The sequence below is a fragment of the Phyllostomus discolor genome, chromosome 14 (genome assembly GCF_004126475.2).
Source record: "Phyllostomus discolor isolate MPI-MPIP mPhyDis1 chromosome 14, mPhyDis1.pri.v3, whole genome shotgun sequence".
Classification (NCBI taxonomy): domain Eukaryota; kingdom Metazoa; phylum Chordata; class Mammalia; order Chiroptera; family Phyllostomidae; genus Phyllostomus; species Phyllostomus discolor.
The window spans coordinates 11149354-11158804 of record NC_040916.2 but is presented as its reverse complement, the minus strand read 5'-3'; the positions used below and the strand labels follow the sequence as shown (position 1 = coordinate 11158804).

At 55.1% G+C, this 9451-nt stretch overlaps 1 protein-coding gene across 1 annotated transcript; it reads right to left on the bottom strand.

Moving 5' to 3' along the window:
- Positions 1-4880: 4880 nt before the first annotated feature.
- Positions 4881-8136, bottom strand: FAM71A (family with sequence similarity 71 member A). Its single transcript, XM_028530558.2, has 2 exons — positions 8133-8136; positions 4881-6532 (listed from the first exon to the last, which is right to left on the bottom strand). Exons 1-2 carry the CDS (start codon positions 8134-8136, stop codon positions 4881-4883), a joined length of 1656 nt encoding a protein of 551 aa, XP_028386359.2.
- Between the last annotated feature and the right edge of the window lie 1315 nt (positions 8137-9451).

Below are 9451 nucleotides of genomic sequence, written 5' to 3'. Positions count from 1 at the left end.
CTCTCTATTTCTCCTTCCCTTTCCCTCTCTTTAAAAATACATTTTAAAAATATTTTTAAAAAACTGATTTAGCGTTATGAAAGTTTTATGAAAAATTTGCTATTTTTTCTCATTTTTCTAATTTCTCCTTGGACCAGTGTAAGTTGTACAATGACAGGGACCTGGGGGCTGAGACGATGTCCCCAGGAAACATACAACATGGAGCAGAAGACTTGGGATGCTCGGAGCACCGGCCCCTGGATAACCAAGGGGACACTGCTTCTGGCCGAGTCTCAGAAGCCACCCCGCCCAGCTTCTACCCCGTTCAATTGGTTACAAGCAAGTCATCAGGCCAGCCCAGATTTAAACAGGGTGACGTGGTCGGCAGCAGCCAAGGCCTCACGGGGCCGGCTGGCTGGCTGTCCAAGGCAGGCGCATCTCAGCTGCTCCTTGCTGCTGCTGCGCCCCGTGGTTCGCCCACAAATTGCACCGTGTGCGCCTGTGTGCACATCTAGAAAGATGCTTCCTGACCTTTCTCTGTCTGTGGCACACGTAGAAAATGACAACATTGGGATGATGGGCTCTGGATGGCCACAGCTGACTGGCTGGGTGCCCAGGCACCCCCAGGATGAGGGATATCGATATCTTGGCACACCCGTGGGAAAACATCTACTTGGACGGAGAGTGTGCAGGAAGTCACAAGCCTCCATCCCACACTTCAAGTTCTTTCGATTGGCAAAGGGGAAGCGTCTGGGCCTGCCTTGTCCTTTCGCTCCTGGAGAGCCCAGCTCCCTGCCCCTCTGTCCGGATTACTGGTTCTGTCGTCACGTCATGGCCTCCTTTCCTACCCCCTCCTCGTCCCCGCCCTACACCCCACTTTCTCCCCCAAGCACATCACACCCTGGGCACGCTGCACTTGTCTCGTGGGCGAGCATCACCCAAGCCCCTCGTCTCCCAGATGCCTCTCTTTCTCGGCCGTGCCGTCCGTCCGCTCTGCCAGGAGCGCTCAGCCCACCGTCTCTCTGCTGGGCCCTCGCCTGCCCTGCGAACTCCGCCCAAAGCCGCCCAAACACTTGGACTTGTGTTAACGCTACTGGGCTGTGCGCGAGAACGTCTTTGTGGTCCCTGATTTCCTCTCTTGCCCATAGTAGGCGCTCCACAATGGTTTCTCAAGTGACTTCCAGGCAGCGAAGCGGAGGGACCCCACCCCTATGTTTGGTGGTCGCCCCTTGTCCTCTTGAGTCTGACTCCCATCTCTCCCTCCGGGGACCTGTCTTGTGGGTCGTTCCACACTCTGCGCTTCCACTGCCAGGGCCCGGGAGCCACGCAGCCTGGATGAGACACGTCCTCTTTCCCCAGACCCCCCACCCTTCCCTGTCCCCCCACACCTCTGGGATGAGCATGAAGTGCGACAAAGGGAAAAGGTGGCTGTTCTCTGCCTCAGACAAGGCTCCCCTCATTCACGCAGCAACCTGCAGTAGCCAGGCTTGGCCACAAGGAGCGCTGCACCGCGACTCTGCGGTTCGAGGGTGGCTAGGTGAGAACGCGTCCTGCCCCCAGGAGCAGGGAGCCGCTCAGGGGCTCTCTCCTCTCCGACATCTGCGAGGCCAGCGGCCCCACAGCCCTGCTGGAGGGCTTCTCTTGATGTTTTACCCCTTAGCCATCTAGAAGACACTGTTTTATATCTTGACATATTCCTCTTTGCTTTCCCATGAGCCTCTCTTCTTGCCGCCCCCTTTACTGACCACTAAACAATCAGCACAGGGGAAGACCCATCCACTTTCGTCATTTCCACCTCCTTTAGATGAGTGCTGAGCCCAAACCGGGGCTCCCTGTCCTCCCGGGTGTGGGATGGAAATGGTCCTCTTCCATCTCTTCAAATCCCTGACTCTGCCCCTCTTGTATCCCCAGCACCACCAACAGTTCGGGGCTCCCCTTCTCTGACCTAGATTAATGCTTCCTGGAGCATCCCCTGTCTCCAAGGTCCCTTGCCCATGAACTCTCCACCCTGGGGCTAGAGCAATCTGACTCCCATTAGTGACTCCCTAAATTCTGGGACATTGACCTAGCACTCCAGCCCTGCCCCCTCCTATCCCGCGCCCCCGCCCCCCACACCACCGCCAGGATCCGGCTGCCTGACCCTCCAGCCTCATGGCTGCTTCCCCCCGGCCCTCCAACCAACAACACTGAAATACTTGCAGTTGCTCAACACAGCGTGGTGTTTCAAGCCTTTGCACTTTGCACACGTTCTTTTCCATGGCCTGGTGCTTTCCCGACCCCTCCGCTGCACCTCCCCCGCCTCCCCCCTGCTCTTCTGCCTGGCAAACTCCCAATTCCTCTGGGAAACCTTTCCCCACCCACAACTCCTTCCCATGTCCCAGAACCTCTCCTCCGGATGGCTCCTGTTCCCCGACACGCATTTCCCCCCATATCTGTCACTCTTGTTTCCCCCACCATCTCTGCACCTCCGTGGGGGACCCAGGGATGGCACATAGTAGGCGCTGCAAGAGAGCTGTTGTCCTAGGACTGCTCTCTCCGCACCTTCACCTGCCGCCTGGGACAAGTCCTTTAATTGCTCTAATTCCTGTTTGCTTATCTGCAGAACAGCAGGATAGGAGCATCCAAAGGGGCACGCTTATTGAGAAATGTAAAAGGCTAAGTGCTGTGCACATGTGTTGGCTGCATTTTTTCCCTTCCAGATTAGTGTTTACCTGCACCTGCCTACGTGGAAATCATAAGGTGAAAGGAATGTGATGTGATCTTTTTGCAAATTCCCCACCTCGAGTCCAGAGAAAAGCTGGTCAGGAGTAAACCATTAATTCTGTCTCCCCGAGGCCCCCAGGTTTCTCTGAAACTCCAGGTTAATGATTCTGAGGTTGTTTTCTTCACAGGGCCAGTTCGCCTCTAACCTCTGGCGCGCTCCCGTCTCTCTTGAGAATACCTTGACTCAGTGCAATAATCCCCCATCCTGGACTCAGGAGTCTGTTTGGCCAAAGATGGGGGATGTGTGTAGGCCTCAGCCGTGCCCCTCCGCAGCCCACCATCGCCTCGATCAACAGAGGAGACCTCACCCCCGACCCACGAGAAGGTCTGTGACAGTCACAAACTGTGAGGACCCAAGCAACAAGGATGCATCCCCTAGGTCATAACTTCCTTCCCGTGAAGCGTGAGGATTTGTTTTCGGAACCCTGGAAGAAGAAGTTCCTGAAGACGTGGAGTAGAGAAACCATTCTGAGCCCGGCTTTGGAAAGTTTAATTAGCAGCTGGGAGAGGACTGGGCTGCAGAGAGAGGCAGCCCATCAGGAGTGGGCCGTGGAATTGCAGGCGGGCGGTCTGTTTGTGGCTGCGATGCAGGTCATGCCAGAGGCTGGGGACAGAAGTCTGGGGGCCAGACACAGCTCCGGGGGGGGGGGGGGGGGGTGGACCCTCCTGAGATAAAACCAGCAAATGGCTGTGTGCTCACTGAGAGCTCCCTGGAGTCTGCCACCCAGCTAACTCCCCGGCAACTGCACCTCGCCCTCCCATCCTGTAAATTTGGTGCTCCTCTCAGCTGAGTTTTGGAGCGAGTTGGTAGGAATGCTGGTGTCTCAGGTTCCAAGGCCTGCCCGGCTCCTTAGATCTGTTCGCTCCGCCTCCTCCGCATGCCTGAGCCAGGGCCATGCGTGAAGAAGTGGGCGGAAGCAACTTACCTTCTCTGAGCCTCGGCATTCTCACCTGTAAAACAGGGGTCTCGCTCCTTCCTTCCCTAATAACAAAGAAAGGTTCTTGTCCTACTGGACCTAGAATCAGTGGAATTTAGAGAGACTAGACCTTTCAGACGTACTTTTGTGCAAACATCAGAGTGAGCATGCAGGAAAAGGCATTGGCTGCAGTATCTCTGAGGCAATAATGTCATCACAACTGCCATGGTGATCGTATCTCCGATTTCAGAGCATTACAGTATGGAAAAACATACAACGCCCGTGCACCCACTGCTCTGCTTAGAAAACAGACCAGTTCCCAGCAGCACTGATAGCCTGTGCTCAGCAACCTGATTTCTTCACCTTCCCCCCTAAGAAAACCACTGGGCTGAATTTTGTGTCTGCTGTTCTCTTTTGGACTGGTTTCAGCAAACTCTACAGGGTACATGTTTGATCTTGGTTTTGAACTGTTCTCTAAGTGGAATTATATCCTATTTTGTGACTTGTTTTTTTTTTTAACTATGAGTTTATCTCTGCTAACATCTTACTGTATTATCAAGTCTCTTGTTGAAAATTTGGGCTGTTTCCGGTGTTCTGCTATTACGTTATTTTTGCTAGAAACATTCTCATAGGTTTCTCCAAGGTCCATACCTAGGAATGGATTGCTAAGTCTAGACGAGAATGCCCCCTGTTCTGACTGCCAGCCAATGCTGGTGCTCCCCTTCCCTTCCCTTCCCTTCCCTTCCCTTCCCTTCCCTTCCCTTCCCTTCCCTTCCCTGAATGGCCTGAGGGAATGTGAGTCCTGTTCTTGCTTTGCCTACAGACCTTTGGTGGCGGGGAGGAATGTTTGTACAAAGGACAGGGCAATGGCGGATGGTCTGGCTTTCAGCCGTGGCCCTGGGGAGCAAGACCAGAAAGGGGCTGAGGCGAGGGGGAGCCCTCCTGCTGGCCAGGCCCAGCAGCAGTGAGGTGGGGCCACTCGTGACTGGACCCTGGGGTCTCCAGCTGCAGCACAGTTGACATCACGGAATCCACTGTGAGGTCACTGCTAGACCATAGGACATGGAAACTCAGACAGAAAGCAGCATTGGGTCGATTATATTCAGACTGTACCAATCTTTATTTAAACTGCAGTAAGGAAAGCTGGAATAGGCGCTCCAGAGATCCTCCCGAGCCCAGGTCTCCTCTGCAGCTTCCAGTCCTGGGTTCCAGCAACAGGGGTCAAAGATCACAGGTATCCATGACCTCAGGTGCCACCCTGTCAATCCCCTCCAGCCCCGGCCCATGCTCTCCTAGCTCTGTGACGGCTTCTGTGTTCCTCTCCACTGTCTTAGTCGAATTGTCCGCATCCTTCCCACGTGGCGTGGCCGCTGTTTTCGTAGTGAGATTGGCTTTCATGGTCCTCAGGAAAGAGCTGATCCTGCTGAGCCTCTGGGCTGTGGAAGCCGAACTACCTGCAGACAAGCTCCTCCCCGATTTGAGAGAGGTCCTGGAGTCCTTGGGGACAGGCCTGCTGCCCCTCGGGCCGGCACCGCCTTTCTCCTTCTTGTCATTCCTCTGCCTGGCTAAGGACCGACCAGATGGTTTTCGGAGTATCTTGTCACCGCCCGGCTTGTGGAGGCTCCTGAGAGCTCTCTCCCTTTGCCTTTGCTCCCTCCCATCCCTTCTGCTCTTTGGGGCTTCGGCCCTGGCTGCGGGCCCTTGCTGCTGCCTTCCGGCCCCTTCACTCACATCACCTTCCCTGGGCAAGCTCGAGAGGAGAGGTCCTGTGGCACGCTCGTTAGTTGTTTCTCCAGCAGCCTCGCTGGCAGGTTCTGCTTTTGCCATTGCAGCAATCAGGCTGGTCTCTGAGGAGGGGCTGGTGCTGGCAGCACTCTCTGAGGGCCAGTTTGCAGCACCGGCCCAGGCCATTTTAATGCTCTTGGGGGACGACGTGTTGGCAACGCCTGCAGTGGCTATGCTGGTTCTGCTTCCTCCTGGATCCCGGGTGGCTGCCCCAGCTAGGGCCACACTTAGTTGTTCAGGGGCAGCAGCCTCGGTTATCGCTGTGCCCGAAGCGCCTGCCGTGGTGCCTGCTGCCGCCCCAGCCGCTGACACTGTGTCAGGCTCTGCAGGTTTGGTGTCTGGGGCGGCTGCATCAGGCATGGCCGCGCACCCATGGGAGTCATGTTGGATTCCCTGCCCCCCAGCAAAAGCTTCAGAGGTGGCTCCAAGCATCTCAGAGACCATGTAGAAGCTTCCTGTGCTGCCCTGGTCCTGATGCTCTTTCCCTGGGACATCGGCCGCCGCCAGGCTCTTCCTGGTCTCTCCCTTGAACGCGGGCGCGCGTGTCCTGTCCCCAGCTAGGGTGGCGCAGGGACCGCGGTTACTGTCCATTGGTGGTCGCAGGAGGTAAACCAGGTTTTCCCAACAGGCAAAGAGGTCTTCCCGAGCACCCACAGGGGTGCAGAGCTGCAGGTAGCAGGAGCGGCCAGTGGGGAACTTCAGGCGCAGCTGTTTTTTCTCACGGTCGTGGACGGACATGCGCACGAACTTCAAGGGAAGCAGCCTGGTGAGCTCTAAGGTTTTCGAGGCCTTGTGGCCTTTTCCCCTGGGGCCCTTGCCGCGCCCCGCGTGCTCCTCAGAGCCGGGTGCCGGGCGGGCCAGCAGCATGATGTCCGGCAGGGGGAGGATGGGGCTGGTGGAGGTGATGCCCACGGTCACCACGCGGACGTGGTTGTGCACGTCGATCACTTCTCCCCTCTTGGTGGTCTGGATGAAGTCGCCCTCAAACACCTGCGAGTGCTTGAAAATGTCGTACTCCCCCTTGTACAGCTGTTGCTGCAGTTTCCCCATGCCGCTGCTGAACATGGCCAGGCCGGAGCCGCACTGGGCTGCGGGTTATGGCGACAGAGGCTCACGCTTCCCGGCTCTGTTTTACCACGGCAAGCAGTGCTGGCAAGGCAAGGCCCCCGGGTCTCCTCTTTCTTGGCCTCACAGGCAGAACAGGGAGCGGCGATGCTCCCGCGTCGCACAGCGGGCTCTATGGCAGGCCTGTCCTCCCTGCCCCGCCCCGCAGGACCCCCTCTGCCTCCCAGCCTCCCAGAGGCATGGGTGGGGTGCTAGAGGGTCCCTGGACCCCAGGCTGACCGTCTCCAAGGGTGTGGGGTGTAGAGTGGGAGTCCACTCAGCCTCACCTCGCCTCCACCTCTGATTTTTTATTTCCCCGAGAGGCTGTGAGCTCCACTCTCGGCCCGAACCCCTTGCGCAGCCATATTTATCCTCTGCTGCCCTTTGTGACCTGTCACTGTCACATACCCCTTTGTTCTCACCCCCCAGCCACCCCCTCAGGGCAGGGCCCCCATCACTTCCCCAGGCTGCCCCCACAGAGGACAGGCCCACCCTGCCAGGACTCAGGTGGGTTCCAAAGTGAAAACTGGACAAGACTGGAGGGACGTGAGAGGATGGGATACATTTGAACCATTTGAGCTCTACGTTTAATTGTATCAAATAACCCAGAATCGGCAGTCTTGGTCCCTAGCCCATCCTTTCATAAAACCCCGGTAAAGGTTGACGACAATGACCTGTAACAGTAACAGTTGCTTCCCCTAGGCACCGCGCTGTGTTCTTGCCCCAGGGTCGGAGGAATCCCTTGAGTTTGGTACCGTCGCTACTGCCCCTTTCACAGGGGAAGAAATCGAGGTCGTATCACCTGCCTAAATTCACACAACTAACGGCAGTGACGGCCGTGTTGGAATGCAGGCCCTGCTAATTCTAAAGTCCTTTTTTCGGAACCACTGAGGCAGTTTGCCTCACAAAGGAAGCTTGGGCCGACCGAATGGTTTCAAACTGGACTGAGTTAACTGCGTCCAAGAAGACATTGTTAGAAGTTGCATAATTAGTTCCACGTATGTGTGTGTATTATAGAGAGAGTGCGAGATAGAGGCGGGGCTGAGAATTAGATTTTCCAGGGGGCCGCCTCTGGTCCTTCCCTCCATCATACTTGCGCAAACGGCCTGTGTCAGCTTCAGTCCCGGGAGCCTGCCAAAGGACCTCCTGCAGAACCTTCTGCCTTGTCGCCGTTCCCACAGAGCCAGGCATGGGAATACGTGATTTTTTTTAAAGATTTTATTTATTTATTTTTAGAGAGGGAAGGGAGGGAGAAAGAGAGAAAGAGAGAGAAACATCAATGTGCGGGTTGCTGGGGGTCATGGCCTGCAACCCAGGCATGTGCCCTGACTGGGAATTGAACCTGCGACGCTTTGGTTCGCAGCCCACGCTCAATCCACTGAGCTACGCCAGCCAGGGCTGTGATTTCTAAATTGTTACTTAAAAGTTCTGCCCTCCTATCTCCCACCTTAGAGATTCATTCTTTGAGGATAAAGACTATCTGTTAAAACATCCCTGTGCATCAACAGGTGAGTAGATAAACAAAATTTGGTCTACCCATACAGTGGAACGATCTTCAGCCACAAAAAGGAATGAGGTACTGACACATGGCGCAACATGAATGGACCTGGGAAACGTTTTGCTAAGGGAAAGAAGCCAGATATAAGAGGCCACCTGTTGTAGGACTCCATCGGTAAATCCATGGAGATAGATTTAGATTCTTGGTTGCCTAGGACTGGAGGGAGGAGAGCATGCAGAGTGACTACTTAAGAGACACAGGACTTCCTGAGCCCTGGCTGGCATAGCTCAGTGGATTGAGCGCAGGCTGCGAACCAAAGCATCTCAGGTTCGATTCCCAGTCAGGGCACATGCCTGGGTTGTAGGCCACGGCCCCCAGCAACCGCACATTGATGTTTCTCTCTCTCTCTCTCCCTCCCTTCCCTCTCTAAAAAAGTTAAAATAAATAAAATCTTTAAAAAAGAGAGACACAGAACTTCCTTTTGGGGTGGGGAAAAATTCTGGAACTAGTGGTGATGGTTGCACAATATTGGGGATGTCCTGAATGCCACTGAATTGCACATTCTAACGTGGTTACAATGGTAAATGTTACGTTATGTGTATTTTAATCACACACACACATACACATGCACGCACACACACACATACACACGCACGCACACACCCCCTGCTCAGAATGCCGGCCATTAAAAAACATAGGCTTCAGCTTTAGAAAGGTCAACTGTGTGACCTTGAGCAAGCCACTCAGCTCTCTACTTCCTCATCTGTACCATGAGGATCATAACAGTTGCTGAGAGGATTAAATGATTTAATGCACATGAAGGGTTGAGCATATTGTCTCAATAAACGTTACTTCTTGTTGGTGTTAGTCCTCAACTGGCCTTGAAGGCTCGGTGTGGATTCTTTCCTGAAAGCAGGTTGGATTAGAGAAGCCCCTGGGGCTGGAGCCCCCGCGAGAGGGCAGGAGAGTGTGCAGTGGGCAACCCTGGCCGCCTGTGAGGTTTCACTTCGGGCAGGTCCACAACCCTGTCCACTCCACAGAGGAGCTGCCTGAACACAACCAGATAGTATGGGATGCAGAAGAGAGGAGAAAGCTTGGGTTGAGTTCTGAGGGTTTGTTAAAAGCCCATGCGGAGAAATTGGGATAACGATGAAAAAGTGTCAGCATTTTGGCCCTTGGCAGAAAGTGGAAGTTTCACTCCAGAACCCCTGTGCTGGGCCAGAACCTGCCAAATCTCTTTACTCTGAAACAGGTACCAGGCCAGATCCCAGGGAGAGGCAAGGGGACAGGAGGAGGGGGAATGGGCTTCCCCTGACCCGGCAGCGTGCTGTTGCCACGGAGGCAGCCCGGCGAAAAGATGTCATTCGGGCAGGAATCCCACCCAAGTTCGTTCTCCCGGGTCCCC